The sequence below is a fragment of the Thunnus thynnus genome, chromosome 20 (assembly GCF_963924715.1).
Source record: "Thunnus thynnus chromosome 20, fThuThy2.1, whole genome shotgun sequence".
NCBI classification, from domain to species: domain Eukaryota; kingdom Metazoa; phylum Chordata; class Actinopteri; order Scombriformes; family Scombridae; genus Thunnus; species Thunnus thynnus.
Window position 1 is genome coordinate 13,181,316 of NC_089536.1, and position 23,487 is coordinate 13,204,802.

The following is a 23,487-nucleotide window of genomic DNA, read 5'->3' on the forward strand; positions in this document are numbered from 1 at the left end:
GCCTCAGTAATATATGTCATGCACATCAGCACTTTATGCCTAAATTACACTGGTTGGATGCCAACTGCATCTTGTTAAGTACTTGTACTTATTCAATGACAAAGTTGAACCAAATTTAATCTAATCTAATCTAATCTAGGCTAACGTAATCTAATCTATAGATTCTTCGCTGGTTTCATTTAGTGAGCTGAAGTGAAGCTTCTAAAATAAAAAATAAGCAACATAGGCAGGATTAAGAAGTAGTTTTGTGTATTTTTTTAACAAGTGGTCATTTTAATGGTTTTATATTTCAAGAAATTTATTGTTGGCAGCCTCTTATATTTTTTTAACTTTTTGTCATCACTTTATTTATAGAGATCACTTACATCGTGTGATATTAATACAATAACAAAACAATTAGGCATCATAATGAAATGAAGACAACATAAAGGACATAACTTCACTTTCAGTTTGTGGATACAGTCCACATGGTAAAAGGACACTGGGTGAAAGTAATAATAATAAATAAATAGATAACTGTAAATAACTTAACGGAAAAGGTAGGCAATCAAATCTTTAAAAAAAATTCTTGGAGCAAATTATCTGTATGTGCACATTTCTTATTGTTTATAAGTTTGTTAGACCCAAAACATTTTCTAAATCCAATCATGAAAAGTTCAAATGATGGGCCAGACTTGGAGAACTTGAATTTGTTTGAATTTTGAGTCTTTTTTTCCTAGTAAAACTAATGAACTGACAGTCCGTGTAACTTTCTGTCTTTTGTTTTCATAATGTAGTATTACATCCTTGGTTTCCATCCTAGATGAATGGTTGGTTTGAGAGTCGAAAAACATTTAATTATTATAATTGTTATTACTATTATAAGGCCGTGGGTGCGTATATATGCTGTGGGTGTCACTGACGTCACCACGTGGCCATGTTTAGACCAATCAGCGACACGTACGGACGTTGTAATCGGTGGGCAGATTTATGGTGCGACGAGACTGGAGCGTGAGGTGGCAACTGGCTGGAGCAGACTCCGGCTGAAGAAGAAGAAGAAGAAGAAGAAGAGGTAGCGGCTGCTTATCCGTGACATTTTTTTGACCAGGACACAACTCCTGTACTTCACGAAGGTGCTGCTTTCATTGACAAGGTAACCACTTTCCGCGGAATAATTCTTAATACCACGTTTTTTAGCTTCTCAGATTACCAGTTGTTAGCTAGCGGCTGCCTGCAGCAGTTAGCCAGCCAGTCAATCAGCACTTGGTGCGAGATGCGATTTGGTTTGTCTGCTAAAACCGCAGATACTGTCATGCCGGCAGAGACAGACATCTTCTAACTGTTTCCTACATTTGTCATATGGGCGGGTATTCATTGAAATATAACCACACGCCCCATAACTGAAGTAACTGCTCCGAGAAGACAGCAGAGCTCATATTAATCATATACCCAGGCTTAACCTTACATCAGCCGCCATGGCAAGCTTATTATTTCCCCTCCATGTCTCATTCTGGAGGTTTTGCTACTACTACATCTGCCCAGTGTTCCTCCTCTCTAGGAAGTTGTTCTTTGTGTACCTATGATTTTATTAGCTAAAGTTATTGAACTTGCCTGGCTGGCTGCAGTGTGTGAGGTGGGTGTGGTAGCTGGTACTGGAGCCCCATTCACTTGTGTTGGCACATGATGTAACTCGGTGGTTTGCACTGGAGAAATGATGCTAGAGCACTGCTGAGTTCATCAAGCAATAGCTGTGTCTGAGGGAGTATCCCCCCCCCCCCCCTTACTGTCCCCCATGTGATGCTACTCCCTCTAAATCCTAACCATAACCATCTCAGGAGCCTCTAGTGACACATATTTTACGGTTAGATAGCTTCAAACAATGGACTGGACCCGTGGATTATGGCAGGCTAAACACTCGGACATCTGCCCCTGAAAGCATGACAGGATAGCCTGCTAAGCTAAATCCCGACCAGACTTACAGGTTAGACATCAGATATCTTGCAGGCTGACTTAAAGGATTGGTTTGCAATTGTTTGAAGTGTTTCTTAAAACAATAATCAGGTACCGGAATCAACACTGATAGGTTTTCGTCGTTGTAATCATTCCTGCTGTTCATATTGGCTATGAAAAGATCCCCTTCACATGTGCTTTCAATTCAATGTAAGTGATGGAGGCCAAAAGCCACAGTGTGCTCACACTGTCACTTTGTGAAAAGATGCATTTAAAATTTTATTGGAAGCTTATATGAGGCTTCAGCAGTCATATCAAGTGGATATCCACATTTATAGTCTTTTTAGTAAAAAAAAAAATCCCTCTTCATGGACAGTGTTTTACTTTTGAGCTGAGGTGGAAGTATAGTGACAAAAAGAGGGACTTTGGCACTAAAAAGACTGTAACATTGAAATATATGGACTTGATTTGACTCATTTGGATGGCTGAAGCTTCATATTAACTTCAGATAAACTTTTAAATACATTTTTGAACAGTAGGAGGACTGTGGATTTTGGCCTCTGTCACTTACATTGTAAGTGCATTATGAAGGGATTTTCTAATGGCTAGTATGAACAGGGGGGGTGATTCTGGTGAGAAAAACCTGTTTCAGTGTTCCTTTGGGAACCTGTCTGAAAAATTGTAAACTTGTCCTTTTTAATGTATAGAAGTGCTGTACAGGAGCTACTACTGCATCATGAAGCCACCGCTTGAATTGCAGCAGTTGACATTAAACCTCTATTAAATGTTATCAGTAGACAGAGGAGATAAGATGCATGTTATCAAGGCTCACTGCTTATCATAAATTAGAGCTGTAAACTTAAGACAGTAGGACAATGAAAACATGACCGATAAATGCATGGGTGTGTGTTTAAGTCAGCACTGACAGTAATGGGTCTGGCTTAGCAGGTCTGACAACATTATGGTATTTGAAATAGGAATGTCAAGGTGGTGTGTAGGTTCATCTCATCCAACACATCATTCTCATGATAAACACATTGTTGTGAGATTACTAAACATATTGGATATGCTAGCCTTTTGGTTTTAAGTAGTAAGTCTTTGTTTTCAGATGGAGATAAATTATAACGGTTTCTTGTCTTCTGTCTGGCTCATACCTTGTTTTTATCACTGGTAAAACTAAGTTGTTAAAATGTGAGTGAGGTTTGGTAGTAATGTATCAAGACCAATGTAGTAACTTTTATTTTGCATCAAGGGCTGCAATTAACCACTATTTTTATTTATTAAAATCATTACAAGTATAATTTTCCAGAGGCCAAGGTGACGTCCTCACACCTAAACCCAAAGATATTTAATCAGCACTGATATAAAACAGAGAAAAGTAGCAAATACTCACAGTTCCACAGTTGGAGCCAGAAAATATTTGGCAATTTTGTTTGAAGAATAACTCATAATTATTAATGATCAATCATTTGAACTATTAAAACATTGATTTTAGCTCTTTCTGCGTCTTTACTCTGAGTACAAACATGTGATCTTGTCTTTTCCTTCTTCTGCTGCATCCTGTTAGACAAAGGCTGGTTTGTTAATTGAAGGGAGTGGACTTGAGACTTGAGTTAACTGTGTACACATTATTTTGTAACTTAAGGTGGGCCTTTATGACTGCCTTAATGTTTGATTATTATTGTACCTCCCATTTTAAACTTTAAAACTGTTAAAGCCACACCTATCAAAGTATTTTATGACAGTTTGACTCACTGAGATGAGGACTGTTGAGGGCGGCTTTGTTAATCTTTTTAAAATCATGATCTCATGGCATGGGATGATATGAAAATTTCATGTCATGATTGTCCTGGCCAAAATAATTGCGATGAACGATATTAACCTGATAATCATCAAAATATGCTTAAAACTTTTTACCTTACATTTTGTTAAGTAGGAAATATTTTTATTGCATCATTGGACACGTCTTTTTTTGTGAACATGCTTTATAGAGAAAAACAAACAAGAACAGATTCAGACTCTTGCCAATACCCAGAAGAGGTAATTATAATGAGAGAAAGAAATCCACTAGACAGCATTTTCAAGTCACTTGTGAGAATATTCACACTCATGTGAGGATATTCACAATTATCCTGGTAATGGAAATTCATCTCAATTAAATTATCTTGAGTGTTTTTATCTCCATATAAGATCAAGTCTGGGAGATCTGTTGCATCACACTGAGCACTCTCAATTTCCTGAACTGTAATAAATGACAAGTGTGTGTTTTGTTGTTGTGGTCTCAATTCTGAGAAAACAAAATCGTGATTCTTATTTTGACCAGAATCATGCAGCTATACACCAATCTACAGCTCAGCTAGCACACATGACTGTCACAGTAGTCCAATCGGTAGGACTGCAGACGTACAAAAGGATTTGTTTTCCGTGTGCAACTCTGGTTTCAAGGTTTGGAACAAGGAGTGATTGAACTGTCAGAGAACATTAAAAGTCAGCGGTGTTACTGTTTAATCTGCATTTTTCAGTGGCTAGCTTTTTTTTTAGCTTATACTGAGAAATGATTATTTTTAGATGAATGAAGGCTTTTATGCACATCACCAACAAAATAAGCAGAAAGGCACCATGACGAAAGGATACTTGTTTATGCCTTTGTAAACATAAGATAATTTTGAGCATTTCCCCAACTGTGAAACCCTCCATTGCAATCATCCAGAGATATTGACAGGAACTGTCTGTAGGTCTGTTTGGATACCCTGCAGGCTCATAACTACTAAATGAGAAAGTAGTGTGGAATCACCCTTCACAAAAACAAATATGATTTATATTTTTACAGTTGTCTTCATGGTCAGTTGAGTGTGTTGGCTAAATATGTGGTCATGCAGCCTATCTTGAATTTGATTTTTTTATTTGGCACTGTAGAAATATCACACACAGATAAGTGTCTCTGGTAAGGCATCAGAAAGCTTTAGTAGACACTTAGCTTGAATTCAAGAAAACATGATGCCTGTTAGAGTTTGGCTTGTCAGTCTGACTTTGTAAAGCATTACTCTGTGTCTCTATTAAATTATAGCACATTTAATCAGTCACTTGTGCCCAGTGTCCCATATAGCATGTGCACAAAACCTGAGTTTATTTTCCAAGGTTTCATTTTTTTTGACAGGCATGCAGTTTCCTGATAACATCATGAAATGATATAACAGAGTACATAGATTCACATCAACACTACATGCATACATTTCCATCAGGACTTGATAGTAACCTAGTCCCAATCTTGGTTTAAAAATCAGAATTGATGTGGCTTATAGTTTCTAGTTGCTCAAAATGCATCTATGATTAGCTTTTTGTTTGTTATATCCATCTGATGACGTAGTGATTCTGTGAAATTCAATGTTGACCTCCCTGTCCCAAAGGTCCTGTGCTGTCCAGCGCTGCCATGTCGGCGAAAGCCATCTCAGAGCAGACAGGAAAAGAGTTCTTGTCGAAATACATCTGCACCTCAGCGGCCGTGCAGAACCGCTTCCGCTATGCCAGTGTTACCGCTGAGACTGACTGGGACCGCCTCACACAGGACCATCCATGGTTGCTAACGGAGGTAAGGCAGCTGCTAAAGACCTGATACAACCTCACAAGCCTGACTTGGTTTATGTGTTTCCTCAACTGGCAAAGGATGATTGAAATCATGAGGGTAATTACATATGACACTGAAACTCTCTGTACATGATGCAGGACGTTAGGTTGTAACAACAGTTATCTGTGTGTGTAGACATTATTGTGATTGTTGATTGTTGTTGATTTTATGTATATTTGGGAGAATCATTATAGAAATTTTAAAGCAAAGTGAAAAGAAAAGTATTAAACTCGTAATGTTGAGGTAGTATTTCCCTACTTTCCCTACTTCCCCTATCACACAAGTGATCACATTAGTGTAACTGGATGATATAACAAGATGATCATGGTAGGACATTGGGAAACTGGTGCTTTCTATTATATCATTAATTGTTTAAGTCTCACAGGCAGTTTGATAATTTGAACTAAACCAGGGTGAATGTTTAATTTTCCCTTCAATTTTTAATCTTTTTCCTTCTTTAGCGGCTGGTGGTTAAGCCAGATCAGCTGATCAAACGGCGCGGGAAACTCGGGCTGGTGGGCATCAACCTGGACCTGCAGGGTGTCAAAGAGTGGCTCAAAGCCCGCCTCATGAGAGAGACCACTGTGAGTTGATGGCAACCTTTCTGTTTCTCTGTGTGGGTGTTTGGACCAAAAATTTATGCTCAAGGGAGTCCAGCTGGAGTAAACATCCAAGAGTTTGATGGAAAGTTCTCATGCTAGTAATCATTGTATCTTTTGTTGTGACAGTTGTGAGAGAAAACAGAGGAAATATACTGTGCCCATTACAAAAATAATCTACCAGGAATATTTGATTGGCCAACATAGTGTGCTGGGGGATGACGCTGCTTTGCAGTTTGGTACAATATGCCAGGCTCAACTGTTTTTGCTGGACGACCCTGCGTTTTTTTTCCTTTCCTGTCCTGTTGTTGTTTGGCCCCCACTGTGTCAATGGAATGATCCCATTCGAATCAATGCACTGGATTTGTTGGCTGGATCGGCCACAGATCAGCCCTGTAACCACGGTTCTCAGTGTGTGAGTGACTGAGTGATGAAGTTACACCATTAGTCGGCTAGCCGAGTGTTGGAGTGTCCCCATTGGCCGTTGTGCTTTCAAAATGAATTGGCGCAAGATGATGGAAGTGGAGGACAGCAGCGCGACTGTGTTTCCTCCTCTCAGCTCCGATGTTAGATACGGCAAAGTCGGCTAAACTCCTGTTTAAACAGATGTATACCAGCGTCTCTGCCGTCTCCTCTTCTACCGTCCAGTATGATCGACTCTCCAGCTGGCAGCGCTCTCAGCAGTCAGCAGGATAGATGCTTCGCAGTGCATTTGGATTTTATAACTGACCTGAATACTATTTCTTTGATGTTTTCACATCATAAACAATAAACAAAAGCATTAAAACACAAGTCTTGCAGGTAAAACATGAGACTCATGTACATACGCGGTCCAGCTGTATACAAGGTTTTGACCTAGTCTTGTTCTTATGTTGGTCTGGAGTTGGCCATACTGGTCACTTAGCTGTCTTGTCACCCAGACAAAACCCTGCCAGTCTGCCAGAATGACCAGTCTGTGTTCTTCATTCAAAATAAGATGAATTAATTTACTCAGCATCTGTTTTAGATAAATACTCACTCTGCCAGTGGACCATAACTTTTTTTTTTTTGGTGTTAATTTGTTCCGCATACCTTTTTGGATCTTCTCTGGGCTTTTGATCATATTCTTTATTTGTTTCTCATCTTTTTGAAATGAAACACAACTTTATTATCTTGTATGATGGAAATTTAGGACATAACAGCAGACGTAGCATTATACACACCAGTAGAGTTAATGTAATAAAATAAAAGCACGCTTCTTATCTATTTCTATAGTTTTTAGCACACTAACTTTGCTCCTTAGTGTGATTGTCTGAGTAATTATGTCATAAATGAGGATTACAAAGCAGTCTGACCCGAGTAGTACATTACATTGAATTTACCACAGTGTATGAAGAGTATAAGCCACAGTGCCTTGTCCATTAGTCCCAACATATGGACCTTTTTATGTGTAGCAGCATGTTGCGTCCTGAGCCAGAGGGCACGGGTTTATGTTTAGATCTGCCAGGTCAGAGGTTATGTAATGCTAGTGGAGGAGGGTGGTCTATTCTGGTATATCATACATACACACATGCTGCACTTTACATAGGTGATCCTCATACTTCCAGTACATAAGAAGGGGGAATACATGAATGTATTTTCAGATGTCCATGTGCTTTCCTCTTAATAAAAAAGCTGAAATGTGCAACTGTATCTATAAATAACAAGCAATTGTAAATTGAGCCTGAGAGCAGCATTAATGTTCAGTCTCCACTTCTGCCGACACCGTCCTTTACACCACCAAAGTTTCCTCTAGGAGAACGTGTTATATGTTTTCTACTTTGGAGCAAAAGTCATTTTCTGTAGAGGTATTCACTTCCATACACAGTAGTTTAACTGTCAAGACCATAACTAGGTTAAACTAATATGCAAAGTTTGTGACATACAGTATTTGTTTTCAATAGGTGGGAAAGGCAAAGGGTGTGCTGAAGAACTTCCTCATTGAGCCGTTTGTTCCACACACACAGGTAATGTATGCCAGCTTTTTTTTATGTTTTTCGTCAGTCCACATCCTGTTTGTTATGTTTGAAAGCCAAATTAAGCAATTTTGTGTAACCTTTAATCATATTAACAGTGTTTATAGGCCCGCGCTAACCAAGGAAACAAATTGCCAATCCTCTCAGCAGGACAATGAAACATCCAAAAGCCAGCACACAAAAGTTATTTTGTCTGCTTCATATTTAGGTCAGTGTGCATGTGATTAGGTGGTTGATTTCTTCAGTTTTGTGAAATGAACAAACTAAGGGTAAATTATTTTCCAGTATGTGTGTGTGTGATGTTCAGCTGCTTCATGTTTTGCCTGTTTTCTTCTATTCAGATTTGTTCCTTGTTTTATTGTTCTTTTAATTGCAGTAACACTGACAAATAGTCAGTAATTGTGATCAATGTGCATTCTCCATGTAAAAATGAATGAATAAATAATGAAATAAATGTATTTGTTATGCATGAGTGTGCGAGAAAACATCCTTGAATGAATGTCACTTACATAAGGAGCAGAACGTTCTCCAAGACCGGGCCTTTTGTAAATAATGAGAACATGTTCTACTGTTTGCAAACTAAATCTAAGTTTACTTCTGTGTATGTGTATCCTTGTCTTTGCCCTGACTCTCAGGAGGAGGAGTTTTATGTGTGTATCTATGCCACACGTGAGGGAGACCATGTGCTTTTCCACCATGAGGGAGGAGTGGAGGTGGGTGACGTGGACACGAAGGCCCAGAGGCTGATGGTTGCAGTGGATGAAAAGCTCAGTGAGGACCAAGTCACAGAGCAGCTCCTCACACATGTTCCCGATGAGAAGAAAGAGTACGTAGTGCACTTTGTAAAAAGATCTACAGGAATAACACTAACTTATTTGTTGTATTGTAGGATGTTTTTTTACATGAGTGTGAAAATACAATGTAACACCAGCCTGTTTATTCAACTTCTATTAACAGACCTTGATGAGAGATCCTCCTCCTCCTCCTTTTATTCATACAAATACAGTGTTATAATGTAAATCTAAGCCCCAACAGTCATGATTTAAATTATGATAGCTGTCAGTTGAAACCTGGTTGTGCTGGATCTTATTTGTTAATGTTTGTTCTGATATTTTTCTGCCAATGAGCTAAAGAGGTTCTCTGTCTTCAGTGTAGTTCTTGTGACATTCGCTGTGACCTTGAGCAGTGTGTTTTGAGGCTTTTTTTTGTTTGTTTGTTTTACCCTTTTTCCAAACACTGACCCCAGTGTGCAGAGAACATACCGATCTCTATTTTATACAGTATAACGTTTCTGTTTGGAACTCATTTTTCACAAACTCTGCCCATGGACACAAAGTGTGATCCACTGTGTCGAGCATACGTGTCGATTATTAGTGGCAGATTTTAGCTCAATTGTTTTGCAACAAAATCAATCAATCAAACTGTATTTGTTTAGCACCTTTGCGTACAAGTTAGTGCAATTCAAAGTGCTTTAGAGATGACTGACAAGCTGATAAGACAGAACCAGTAAATAACAAAATTTACTGTACATTTAATTTATTGATGGAAATCACTGATCTATACTCATTCTGTTTTATTTAGTTGTTTTCTTGTGAGACATGTTGTGACTGCCCTCCATTGCAGGCTGATTTTAATCTATTGATATTTTTTTTTTCCCTCCTTGAAGAGTCCTGGCCAGTTTTATAGTGGGTCTCTTCAATTTTTACGAGGACCTCTACTTCACTTACCTTGAGATCAACCCTCTAGGTATTTTTTTCTTAACTGTTTATTTAACTAAAAACATAAAAAAATGTAAAAATGAATGAATAACAGTACTTTTATCCTCTTAACCAGTCGTCACCCAGGATGGTGGCGTGTACATCCTCGACATGGCAGCCAAGATTGATGCCACAGCAGATTACATCTGCAAGGCTAAGTGGGGAGACGTGGAGTTTCCCCCACCCTTTGGCCGAGAAGCCTATCCAGAGGTGAGATCAGATTTTTTTTTTTGTCTATGTGTATTAAGATATATTGGATTGTTGATGTTTATGTAAATGGGACTCATAGGAGGTGTATAAGTTATATTTTTGGGGAGAGTAACTTGTTTTTTTTGTTTTTTTACATAATAAATTTATTTGTTGTAACTATCATTTTACATTCAAATATTTCTTGGAGAGGAAATATGATGCTGTATTTAATCACAGCCTTAGCTTTCAAATGGCACTCTGACATTCACTGATATTGACATTAGTCAGCTGCTTAAGTGCATAAGTAGTTTGAATCTCAGTTAATGCCCCCGTCCTTGGCCCTGTGCACTCATTGACCACCGTATGATCTTCCACTTGTAGGAGGCATACATAGCTGATCTGGATGCAAAGAGTGGTGCCAGTCTGAAGCTGACCCTGCTGAATCCTCGTGGCAGGATCTGGACCATGGTGGCTGGAGGAGGGGCTTCGGTAGTCTACAGGTAGTCCATCGATTTTCAGAGTTTGAGACTTTTTAAGCAAAGATGAGACGTGCTTCGGTTGAGGAAAGATACACTATGTACTTCACAGTCTGCGTCACTTGTCAAATATGTTGTACTTTCAGCCACAGGCAAGTTTTTGCTGTTTGACAGACATCTGTTTGATGTTCCTGTTTGAAGTGTTGCAGACTCATCAAACCAGAATCAGGACACAGTATTTGACTGTTCGTTTCCCCTCTCTTGTTTAGCGACACCATCTGTGACCTGGGTGGGGTGGATGAGCTGGCCAACTATGGCGAGTACTCTGGTGCACCCAGCGAACAACAGACCTACGACTATGCGAAAACCATCCTCTCCCTCATGACACGTGAAAAACATCCTGAAGGTGGGTCCGGCCAACAAGATTTAAGATTCAAGAATGTTTTATTGTCACATGCGCAGCAACACTGAAGGCAGTGAAATTTGGCCTCTTCAAGCTCTAGTTCCAATTATCACAAAATAGATATTTACAATTGTAAAAAAAACAAACCCTTCATTAGGTCTTGTTTCCCCAAACTAGTGTCAAAAAAGTGGGCCACAGGTGAAAGTGGGGCAGGGAGTTACTGGATACTTGTGGATTACTTTGCCAAGTTTGCTTTAAGCATGTAAATTGATGTTAGATCCGTCTTCTGCAATGTGACCTGCTTCCTTTAGTGTGTCACCAGGCCACTGTTCACCATGTGTATGTTGCCAGCAATAGACTTTGTGGCTGTCACCAAACTATGTGGCTGGGGTGTCAAATTTCAGTCATGAACATATTCTTAACATGTTACTACAACCTTTGTGTGTCCTACAGGGAAAGTGCTAATCATCGGCGGAAGCATTGCCAATTTCACCAACGTAGCAGCCACATTCAAGGTGAAACATGTTAATGTATTTGTCTGAAACACTACAGTTCACGTCTCTAAACACTGTGGTTTGTAAGCAACATTTTATTCTTTCTGAAGCTATTGAGTAAAGTAGCCTCTGTATTGGTTGACGCTAGTGTGTTTTTAAATGAGCAGAGCTGCTACAGCTTCATTCCTTGTATTTGAAAACCACATTAATCTCATTTTTATGATAACATTTTTAGACAGAGTCAGCTATAAGAGTTATACCTATAATTTCAGATGGTTTGGTTTGCCTTGCCTTCATTGTACTTGTTTCAGAGTCCAGTTTAAAGGACTCAAACTCAGCTGCCAACTGTAGCTAACTTTGTTACCCATTAGAATACATTATATATGCTCCTGTGGTTAATTCAGAACCATAATTCATTATTAACACGGAACTAATAAATAACACATTGTGGTGGACAACGTGTGTAAAGCAGTCACCATAGAGAAATACAAAGGACACTATCGTTGGTGTAAACACACAGTGTGAAAAAATGTACTTTGGTCCTTTTGAAGGGCATGAGATTGAGGTTTTGAATTTCTGAGATGAATATATATGATATTGTAAATTCAAATAATAATGGCGGTGTCCTGTGTCCCTCAGCCACTCTTACATTTATAGAGATGTCAGCTCCACATACCTGACGTGCCTCTCTTTGTCCTCAGGGCATTGTCAGGGCCATCAAAGACTACCAAGGTCCTCTGAAGGAGCACGAGGTCACCATCTTCGTTCGACGTGGTGGGCCGAACTACCAGGAGGGGCTGAGGGTGATGGGGGAAGTAGGTGAGTGCAACGAGCCTCCCAGGATCCCAACAAGAGAATGAGATTATGTTTTTAAAATATAATACGATATCAAGCTTTTTAAATTGAACTGATTTAACTCAGTGTTCTTATTTCTGCAGGGAAGACCACAGGTATTCCCATCCATGTGTTTGGTACAGAGACCCATATGACGGCCATTGTTGGTATGGCACTGGGCCACCGGCCAATCCCCAACCAGCCCCCGACGGATGCACATACCGCAAACTTCCTCCTTAACTCAAGCAACAATGCAATGGTATATTCATTCAGAAACACACTGGGGGGAAATAAAGTGGTCAACAGGTCATTTGCTACTATTTTAAACAGATTACAGATGTTGTATCGCTTGAGACATCCACAGCACTCTCATGTGCTGACTAGTCAGTTAAATGGACAGTTAATTGTGAAATATCCAACTGTCTAAGATGCATTAACATTAGAGATTGCACAGTTATATGTAGCTTCTGCTCACATGTAGCTAAAAGATGTGTGAGACTTGTGATACAGTTTTAGTCTTGTGTGTTCAAACATTGTTTAAGCTTTGAAAGGCCTGGACTTGGGACCTTATATATATGAGTAGTTTATTGTATAGAGTTACATGATTTTTCTATTCATGTAGGCTGTTATCTCTGAAGTTTCAATATTTGTCAACCGTGGTCCTCCGTGTTGAGTAAATGTCATTCAGTGAAGAATGTTTTCTTTGAAAATCGAAGGTCGTAGTCATATCAGTCATTATGTGACGGGAAGCAGACATTTACATTTTTGAGCTTGGGTTAATGGAAAAGCTGATAGCTGATCTGCTAATTTGTCCTCCTCGGTGTTGAAGCTTTTCTGTTCTTTCTTTATTGTGGAACTTGCTAAAGACAAAGGACATGAAACGCCAAATTGTCACTGCAGTACATTATAATTCACAAGACATTTATTATTAAGTATTATTCTCTTTTGAACTGTAGCAACTGGTTGATTAATTTTCTGTTGATTGACTAATCAAAAAATTTTGATAATCAATCAATTGTTAAAGCCATTTTTTTAAGTAAAAATGCCAAAAATTTGTTTTCAACTTCTCAATTGCAACGATTTAGTGCTTCCCTTTGTCATATATGAAATTAAACTGAATATCTTTGGGTTTTGGCCTGTTGGTCAGACAAAACAAAGACATCTGAAGTCATCACTTTTGACTCTGGGGAAATTGTAACGGTCATTTTTCACAGTTTTCTGACATTTTATAGAGCAAATGAACAATTGACAGATTAATCGATAATGAAAATCACCGTTAGTTGCCGCTAGGGCTGGGTGATATAGACAAAATCAAATATCACAATATTTTTGACCAAATACCTTGATATCAATATTGCAAAAATATTGTAGGGATGACTATTGCTGCTTTCACAAAATATTTACACAAATATTTTTGATAAATAAATAAAAAAACAGCTAGATCAGTCTGGTAAGTTAAAAAAAAATTGCATCACTTTACTTTAATGCAGCTTTTAAAACCAGGAAAAGACAACAAAATATTAAGATATCCAAAATCTAAGACCATATGTAGTCTCATATCACAATATCAATATAATATCAATATATTGCCCAGCCCTAGTTGCCCTCCTAGTTCTTTAGCATATAACTTGCAAATGTATACCTTTCAAGGCTATATTGACTTGTGGAATATCACCGTAAGAAAGAAAATGTTACTTTCATGCTACAGTTCATCCTTGGAAGCTCCTGCAAGGCTTTGAATAACATAAATGCTCGTATCTCTATCTTTTCTCTGTACCAGACTCCATCTACCACAAGGACGGCCTCCTTCTCTGAACCCAGGACGTGTAATGATGTCACTCCAGCCAAAAAGTCTAAAGCAGGTCTTCCAGCAGGTAACTTAACACAGTGACACTCGCCTCTCCACAGCTTCATATCAGCAAGACTCCATATTTACTCACAAACTTCTGCTTTTTCATTTTTTTCTTACACTTGCTTCCTATATTTCTCCCTTCCTACCCACCCAAATACTGTCACTGCTATTCTGCATTTTAATTTTCTTTCTGTTTCTCCCTCCTCCTCCTCTTCTTCTTGTTTTTGCTGCACAATCTATCCTCTCACCCTCATCCTTTTCACGCTTGTTTCTCTAAGACTCTCTTCATTCTATACTGTGGCCTTTGAAGAATGTGGTCACAGGCGATTGGAAAGGTAAGTGATAGGTGTGCCATGCTCACACTGCGCTCGGCTGCCCACTCTCTACATTGGTTTGACCCCTTTTTCTTCTTTCCTCCCTCATCTTCATAATCTTGGTAGGAATTTGTGTGCAACACTTAACAGCCTGCATCACTGCAGTGCCTCAGTATTTTATTGTATTCTTCTGCAAAAAAATTTCATACTTTTTCAATCAAAAATATGTGAATCAGTTGTCTTAGGCCTGAATAAAAACTGTAAAGAGGATTGTAGATGATCCCCAAATCAGGCATATTGTCAGGTTTATAAAGCTAAGATTTATTGATACAAGGAGTTTTAGGAAAAAAACCTGTCATCTTTAGATTTAGGTGCGTTTTTGTTGTGTGTCGTTAGGTTTGACTGTAGTGTCAGAAGACAATAGTCAGGTGTCGACTGTGGAAATGTGTGTCATGACTATACTTTTTTTAGATTGCTTCTTACAGCAGCACAGTAGAGGCATGCTCTGTAGCAGCTGAGCTTTGCATGCTCTTTCCTCTGCTGTGCTTCTCATGGAGTGTTTTTCAGAGATGACTCACAGTTAAAAGAATGCATTGAAGTCTGTTCAATGAATAAGATGAAGATGCACTCATTCTTTTCTCCTTTTTTTTTTGTTTTTTTTTGTTTTTTTGTTTGTGCTCATTTTGTCATATATTGTGTTTCCGTCCCGTGGGGGTCACAGAAGTGCAAGCCTCTTCAGGCTGCAGCGGAGGTATGGAAGGGTGTGAAAAAGCTGTCTTCCTGCCCTCTCCGCCCTCTGTCCACTTCCCTCTGCCTTTCCGTTTTTGTCTGTTTTCTGATGTTCTCCTCAGTCTTTTCTCCTTTTTTCGCAATCTTATGGTAGCTTGATCATCTTAAGCTGTTGCTGCTTTCTGTTACCAGACTTAAATCGGTCGAACTAGCAATCCCATTCAAATTAAAATTGTTGAATTGCCTGGAATTAGTCTGGTACATCATGTGAGTGCTGAAGAAATTGATCATTTAAACATTGGTGATTTACCTTCAACATCAACTTGATCTCTTAAAATATTACTCAACACTCTAAAGCCCCTGTGTTTTCTTTTTTTTTTTAAAAAAAAGACTGTTGAAAGCTTATTGCGCAACCTCTTGTTGATCAGATATAACAGCAAAAGGCAGTGAGACAAGCAGAGAGGGGAGGAGCAAGGTGGAGATGATCTATAAAACAGATGTTTCATATCACATTGAACACTGACATCGTGTTCTGATGTTCTGCTTTCAAAATAGAACAGTTTACACTTTTTGATGTTTCATATTAGATGCAATGTAGTTTACCTTTTACTTTGACATGGACATGAACATTTACTAATGGGCTTGAATTACTGCTGGGTTGCTGGGACATCTGGATCTTGCTGTAAAATGTATTCATTAAATTCAACACTCAAGGGTTTTCTGACTTTTGGACAAGCTTAGAGGGTGTTCCTGCTTGGTGATGGGCCGTTGGGTTTAATATCTCTAAGAAAACACAGTGAAATGATTTTCATTTGAAAACTATGGATGTAAAACTAGTATTGAAACTCCCTTAAATACACTGAAAAAAGGAAAATGTTTTGTATTTCATCAACATTTAGGTGGTCAGAAAAACAGTAAATACATTGACAGATAAGTTCCTCGATGGTTCAAACTTACTTCCCTTTAGGGGAATGAATTGACAAATGTCTTATCTGATACAAGCTGTGTGCAGTACTTGAAGTTGATAGCAGCATGTGAGAGTGGAAAGTGTTTTTATCTGACTTCAGAGAGTGTAGCTCAAAGTGTCTCCTATCCCAAGCTCTAATTTTAACACTGCGAGACCCCAAATTAATCCTTTTAGCAGCGTGACTTATAGGGGGTGGACAAAATAATGGAGTCTCTGAGTAACTTTTATATTAGGTTGAATGTTAATTGGCAGCATTTGTCAGCTAAACGATGTATGGAAAAACATCTGAACCCAAATTACGAAGTATATGTCAAAAAAAAAAAAAAACAACAAAGGGGAAAGTGCGAAAAATCATGACATATATAAATGCTGACAAACTGCATCACCAACGAGAAACATCCTGTTGTAGCTCTGTTTCCAGTGGTGATTTTCTAACTACAAAGTCGATAATGAAGTTATTTTCTCTACCTCCTGTATCTCTGTCCTCAGAACGAGTTCCCTCTGTACTCTGCTTGTTACCATCCCTCCTGCTGCTGTTTTCCTCCGCTCAACCCCCCTCTCTCGTGTCTGTGATTATTTTTATTTCTCCTTTCAGTACTGACTAGAAACTCTCTCTCTCTCTCTCTCTCTCTCTCTGCCTTCCTGTTACTTCAGCCAAAGCCACCACGCTCTTCAGCAAACACACTAAAGCCATTGTCTGGGGCATGCAGACGCGTGCCGTGCAAGGCATGCTGGACTTTGACTACGTGTGCTCCCGGGACGAACCCTCTGTAGCAGCCATGGTTTACCCCTTCACGTAGGTTCCCCGAGACCTCATGTTTGTCTGAAATTAGTTAAATTAAAGAAATTTATATTCCACTGAATAAGGATATTTCTACACTGAGGATGTGACATCTAACAAACACAAAACTACTTTGTGTGCCAGCTGTTACCAGCAGATTTTAACTTCAAGTAGTGAGATTTTCAAATCTTTATTTCTTGCTTTAAAATATCAAGTCCTAATATATATATTATAAAGTCACAATTGATCATGATACATGTTTTATCTTTGAGGTTACATAGTTTGAAAAATAACAAACTTTGCAACTTGTAGTCAGCTCAACTTTCTTACTTATGGAAACCAAACCTAAAAGATTTGAAGAACATTAATTGAATTGAGTCGTAATTTTGCTATTGCAGTTGTTGATTTCTACTTCAGAAGGGAAAAATAGAAAATCTCCAAGTTTTCAAATCAAACTGCTGCTGTGAAGTTAAAATAACATTTTTCTATATTCATATTCTGCAACTTTACATCTGTGTTGCCTAGTGGGGATCACAAGCAGAAGTTCTACTGGGGCCACAAGGAGATCCTGCTGCCGGTCTATAAGAACATGGCCGACGCCATGAAAAAGCACCCTGAGGTGGATGTGCTGATCAGCTTCGCTTCACTGCGCTCCGCCTTCGACAGCACTGTGGAGGCCATGCAGTACCCACAGGTAGAAAGAATACCATGTAATATGTCTACTTTAAATCTCATATATTACTGTAGGAACATCTGTGATTCTGTCAAATAATCAAGGTCATCTGTTTGCAATCGGATCGGACCTGACTTGTCTAATCGTGTTTTTCAGATTCGCACTATTGCAATCATAGCTGAGGGCATCCCTGAAGCTCAGACGAGGAAGATGGTCAAGATGGCCGACGAGAAAGGTGTCACGATCATCGGCCCCGCAACGGTACGCAGCCTTATCTCGCTAAAACATGTCTGTTGCTAAATGGCTCTTTCAAGTTCTGCAGTAGACTGTGAATGTAGTGCTTATTGTCTGTGTTTGTGAATGTATAGATGTGTTAAATCATTAATTAATGACACACATAAGTTAATTCAGTACTTATTACATTCTGTCTCTTAGGTTGGTGGCATCAAGCCAGGCTGTTTTAAGATTGGCAACACAGGCGGCATGCTGGACAACATCCTGGCTTCTAAACTCTACCGTCCTGGCAGCGTGGCGTACGTGTCGCGCTCCGGGGGCATGTCCAACGAGCTGAACAACATCGTCTCCCGCACAACTGATGGCGTCTATGAGGGTGTGGCCATCGGAGGAGACAGGTGCAATTACTGATTTTGCAAATGATTTCGATTTTTGCTCAGGAATGACAGACAGTTGACCTGTTGAAGCTTGTTGTGAAAATGTTTCAAGGGTTTTTATTTAGATGATTTTGTTCCTCTCTGTCCAGATATCCAGGCTCCACCTTCATGGACCATGTCCTTCGTTACCAGGACACTCCAGGGGTTAAGATGATAGTGGTGCTGGGAGAGGTGAGAGTAGCTCCATGAATGTGTCAAATTGTGTAAAAAAAAAAAAAAAAAAAAAAAAAAATTTAGAGCATTTTGGCTATGTTCTATGTTAGCTGTGCCACATGCACTTAAGGAAATGTATTTGTTTGCAACTATTTCCCATTTTGAATCAATTTGTCCCCACAGATTGGTGGCACAGAGGAGTACAAGATCTGCCAAGGCATCAAAGAGGGCAGAATAACCAAACCTGTGGTGTGCTGGTGTATTGGAACCTGCGCCACCATGTTCACTTCAGAGGTCTGTTGGCTGTGTTTTTTAAAAAAAAAAAAAAAACTGTCTTGGGGGTTTTTTTGTTGTTACCTGAGAATTGAGAATTTTTTTTTTTTAGCTCAACCTGTCGTGTTGTCGTCTTCAGGTTCAGTTTGGCCATGCAGGGGCTTGTGCCAACCAGGCTTCAGAGACGGCGGTGGCCAAGAACCAGGCTCTGAGAGACGCTGGAGCTTATGTACCCAAGAGCTTTGATGAGCTGGGAGATGTCATCAGGTGAGAAGTTCATCACAGTCGTACCACAGTTTGTCAGTGAGTCATTTTTTTTGGCTTTTCACTGATTCATTGTTTCCATGTGGTGAAACAGGACTGTTTATGATGAACTGGTGGCCAATGGTACCATCATTCCTGCCCAGGAGGTGCCTCCCCCAACAGTACCTATGGATTACTCTTGGGCCAGAGTAAGTACACTTTTGAGAATCTATCAAAAGCAGAGAAGAGGGAATCATTTTGGAGTCTACTGAAGAAAATATTCTCAGAAACCAACAGTTTTCTTATCAAGCTGACTGTTCTGCACTCTGTAAATGGATAAGATTCATAGCATTTTGACACTGTGGTAATTAGCTGTTTTAGAACCGAGCTTATACTCTTCACTCTTTTCTGTGTATCCCCAGGAGTTGGGCCTGATCCGTAAGCCAGCCTCCTTCATGACGAGCATCTGCGACGAGCGAGGCCAGGAGCTGATCTACGCTGGCATGCCCATCACTGAGGTCTTTAAAGAGGAGATGGGTTTAGGAGGAGTGCTGGGATTGCTCTGGTTCCAACGCAGGTTGGTATGACGACCAGAGACACTGGTTCAGGTTCTGAGAGAAAGTGTTGGGTTACTTACTTTTCTTTAAATAGCTGTCTCTCCAGTGGAATAAGCTTGGATGTGTTTTTCCGTCTAGGTTGCCACGCTACGCCTGCCAGTTCATTGAGATGTGCCTGATGGTGACTGCTGACCACGGGCCTGCCGTCTCTGGTGCACACAACACCATCGTCTGTGCTCGTGCTGGCAAAGACCTCATCTCAAGCCTCACGTCTGGCCTGCTCACCATCGTCAGTACTGATCACGCACACACACACTGACACTTACACGCGTACAATAATACTGTGCCACCATTTTTAAACAGCAAAGATGACAGAAATAAGAATCTATCTCGCAACCAAGGTCTGATGAAGAGCTTATGCCTTCAAACATCAACTTTATTTGTTTTTATTGTAGTTTAAAATATTTTTATACCCACTGGATTTGAATCTAATCCAGGGCTTTTCTTGATTGATCTTCTCCCTCTCTCGTCTTTTATGGCCCACTTTGGCCACTTTTAAAAATAGTTAAATGTTTCTGTACTGAAAGATGATTTAATCATATGTTCCAGGGGGACCGTTTCGGAGGTGCTCTGGATGCAGCAGCAAAGCAGTTCAGTAAGGCGTTTGACAGCGGCCTGCTGCCCATGGAATTTGTCAACAAGATGAAGAAGGATGGCAAGTTGATCATGGGCATCGGCCACAGGGTCAAATCAGTAAGCATCTCCCAGCTTTATCTTCACACTACCTGAAGTCAATTTATTCTGAGCTGTAAATTATGCAGCAGTGTGTTAGATTATAGTAGAAAGCTGATAAGATTACAGTACCAGTCAAAAGTATGGACACACCTTCTCATTCCCTTGTATATCCCTGAATAATTAAAATTATGAATATCTCACAGTAACAGAACTTCTTATGAGTTTATTAGATTCATTCATTAAAAAAGTCACAGAGCCGCAGCATAAAACACAATTTGTCTCTGTTTTCAGATCAACAACCCAGACATGCGGGTGCAGATTCTGAAGGACTTTGTTAAGCAGCATTTCCCCTCCACTCAGCTACTGGACTACGCTCTAGACGTAGAGAAGATCACCACCTCCAAGGTACTTAACCGCTGAATTGACAAGAGTGAAGCTAAGACTTTCTACCAGTCGCTACCCTGAAAAGATCTATTATCAAATGGTAATAGATCAATACTACATGTTAACAACAAATATTTTGCAAGTCCAAGTAAGGTTAGTGGTTTTTTTCAGTTGAATAGATGACATAACTGTTATGTCAGGGGTTGTTTTTACTTTTAATACGTTGGTCCAAGTAAATGAGTCAAACTGTTTACAATCCGTTTCTCTCTGAACACTCATGTTGATGCTCTACTGAACTCTCTTGTTGCTCCATCGCTCAGATCAATAGTAAAGATAGCCAAAACTGCAAAAAGACTCCGGTTTTAGAAAGAACTGAAAACTAGTCCTATTGAAATAATTGATCAAATGGAAAACAGGACTTATTCAAACTCTGACACGAAGAAATTCAAACTACTGTACATAAGACATAAAAAGGCATTAAGAGAAGATGCAAACTCAAAATGTCTTTTAGGGCTTTTGAATATAATTAAGTGCTATATGTATCATTTTGTTATTTTATCACATACAAGATATCCTTTTATGAAAATCTTAAGTGTCTGAAAAGCTACTACAAAGACAGGATCCTGCACACTGTCCAAATCTCACAACTAGAGCATTTTACTGCCAAACAAACACACAACATTTCAATCTGATGCAGACATTCCCCAGATTTCTCCTCAGCTTTAGCAAGTGTGGAGCATCCTTTCCTCTTTTTTTTTTTTTAATTTTAAAATTGTTGAGATGTTAGCTCACTTGCTTATATTCCCCTGCAGTTTAGATAAATTGATTTCTATTATGTTATTTTCAGAAACCCAACTTGATCCTCAATGTAGACGGTTTTATTGGTGTTGCCTTTGTGGACCTGCTGAGGACGTGTGGTGGCTTCACACGGTAAGAATATTCAGCTGCTATATTATGGAGGCACTGGTGACATGTAAGGATCTGTCCATAAAGATGGGATAAATATTCTTCTTCTATTATTTAATTTCAAAATTTCTTAGTGTAAAGTTTCAAGTTTTCAGTAAAAAGCTAGACTGCTGTTACTTTATATTCATGGAGAACTTTCTTTAGATTAGCATATACAGAATGTAGGTCCATGTTTTTGGATAGTTTCTGAGATGATGCACTTAATTCACCAATGCATTTTGAAAAAATGTCAGCTGCCAAAAGCGCTTTGTCTGTATTTTTGCCCTCTGCATCGATAGCACACTGTCAGTATTGTTTCTCACATGAATGTTGAACTGGTTCCAGTGATGAGGCAGACGAGTTTGTGGAGATCGGTGCACTAAATGGGATCTTTGTGCTTGGCCGGAGTATGGGCTTTATTGGTGAGTCCCATTGAGATGAAGCGTTGTGAATGACACCAACTGTAGTAGCAACAAATCAAGCCATCTAACACCGTGTCTGTCTCACATTAGGACATTACCTGGACCAGAAGAGGCTGAAACAGGGTTTGTACCGCCACCCCTGGGACGACATCTCCTACGTGCTTCCTGAACATATGTCCATGTAATCCCTACATCACAGAATGGGACACACTTCCAGATGTGACTGCCCAAATGGGTCAGGCATTATCACACATCACACTTAATGTACATGTACTCTCCGATTATGACAACAGCTGCCTGGGGAAAACTGGCAGGATGATTCTGGGTGGTGGAAGAACTGTCTGACTGAGGGATCTGGGTAGAAGTTTTCGGTCTAGTTTTCACGGAGAAAAAGGGGAAGTATATTTTTAGATTTAGTTTTTGACAAATTATTTAAAAAAAAGTCTGAGATGTAACTTATTCAGTTTTGAACAGAGAACCAAACTGCTGCAAAGTACAGCAGTTGCAGGAGCACAAAATCTATTGGTACTTCAAAAAAAGAAATCTGTTTTGCGTAGTTTGTACAAGGGGAGGACAAGACTCCTGTATTATGGAGTCTGATGTGACATTTGTTCAAACTCAGCAATACAGTACCTTTTTTTTATACTAACCTATTTTAATCAGCAACAAGAAAGTGTGGTTAAGCATGCTTTCTTAATATTGCACCTTAGTTAAACACTAGCAAATCTAAATTCAGTATCCGTTAAAAAATGCCTTCAAGTTTCACTCCCGCTGAAAAAGATCTCCACGATAAACCAAAGTTAGTTTTAGTAATTTATTGTCTTCACTAAACCAAGTAAAAAAAACAAAAACTAAAAAAAAAAACAGGGTCCAGTGGTAGATATTACAAAGCTTATCTAGATCTTATGTTTTGAAAAAGATAATTCATTATCGGCAAAAAAGGAAAATAAGCACAAACATGCTGACTTTAAGTGTCACTCCATCATTGCCTTTCCTAGTACGACGCTGGTCGCAACCCTGGTTGAAATTCATCAGCTACTGTAAATCAGATGCAGTTTTGAGGTGTTCAAGTCTTTCAGTATGAAGTTGACTACATGTGTTGCTATTCTGAATAACTGTTTTGATAATCTGTCAGAAAAACAGGGAAATGTAGAAGCATCAAGGGAGAGGAGGAGGGGGTGAAGAAAATGCTTCATGAATGAGCCCTGTGAGTCTTGCTTAGCATCTTTTGGCGAGGGACCATGAAAGCAGTGTGCTTTTACTTGGGGAAGTTATTGCACATATTATGTATGTTGGCTCTGTAAGAACTGTCCAGCTTTCACTAAAGACTTGACACTACCTTTGTAACTGACCACTGTACGGCCTGCTGTGTTTGATCTTTGTTTTGCTGTTTTTATTTAACTGTGAAAAAAATGCTTTGTTTTTTGTAATATGCTGTCATATAGTAGTATAATAAAGAACTTATTGTTTTACTTTTCATTTTGGCTC

The 23,487-nt window shown here is 39.2% G+C and overlaps 1 protein-coding gene across 4 annotated transcripts; it reads left to right on the forward strand.

Annotated features, from left to right (window-relative positions):
- The first annotated feature begins 966 nt into the window (after positions 1-966).
- aclyb (ATP citrate lyase b) lies at positions 967-23,478 on the forward strand. 4 transcript variants are annotated; one of them, XM_067577411.1, is made up of 30 exons: positions 967-1,132; positions 5,337-5,518; positions 6,016-6,138; positions 8,076-8,138; positions 8,783-8,973; positions 9,814-9,893; positions 9,981-10,114; positions 10,475-10,593; positions 10,839-10,975; positions 11,426-11,487; positions 12,168-12,285; positions 12,405-12,559; positions 14,081-14,174; positions 14,431-14,487; positions 15,188-15,217; positions 16,817-16,958; positions 17,469-17,637; positions 17,773-17,877; positions 18,052-18,248; positions 18,377-18,458; positions 18,624-18,734; positions 18,853-18,980; positions 19,072-19,165; positions 19,379-19,533; positions 19,652-19,802; positions 20,123-20,266; positions 20,540-20,653; positions 21,480-21,562; positions 21,923-21,999; positions 22,090-23,478. In XM_067577411.1, the coding sequence occupies exons 2-30, from the start codon at positions 5,360-5,362 to the stop codon at positions 22,182-22,184; spliced, it is 3,369 nt and encodes a 1,122-aa protein (XP_067433512.1). In that variant the 5' UTR covers positions 967-1,132; positions 5,337-5,359; the 3' UTR covers positions 22,185-23,478. The 4 variants fall into 4 exon arrangements, with proteins under 4 accessions (XP_067433512.1, XP_067433513.1, XP_067433514.1 ...); XM_067577412.1 differs by lacking the exon at positions 15,188-15,217; XM_067577413.1 differs by lacking the exon at positions 14,431-14,487 and having other exon boundaries at positions 968-1,132.
- The last annotated feature ends 9 nt before the right edge of the window (positions 23,479-23,487 follow it).

Coding starts and splice junctions, on each gene's coding strand:
- aclyb (XM_067577411.1), top strand. CDS start 5,360: ATGTCGGCGAAAGCCATCTCAGAGCAGACAGGAAAAGAGTTCTTGTCG. Junction 5,519..6,015: donor ATCCATGGTTGCTAACGGAG/GTAAGGCAGCTG, acceptor TTCCTTCTTTAG/CGGCTGGTGGTTAAGCCAGA. Junction 10,594..10,838: donor GGGGCTTCGGTAGTCTACAG/GTAGTCCATCGA, acceptor TCTCTTGTTTAG/CGACACCATCTGTGACCTGG.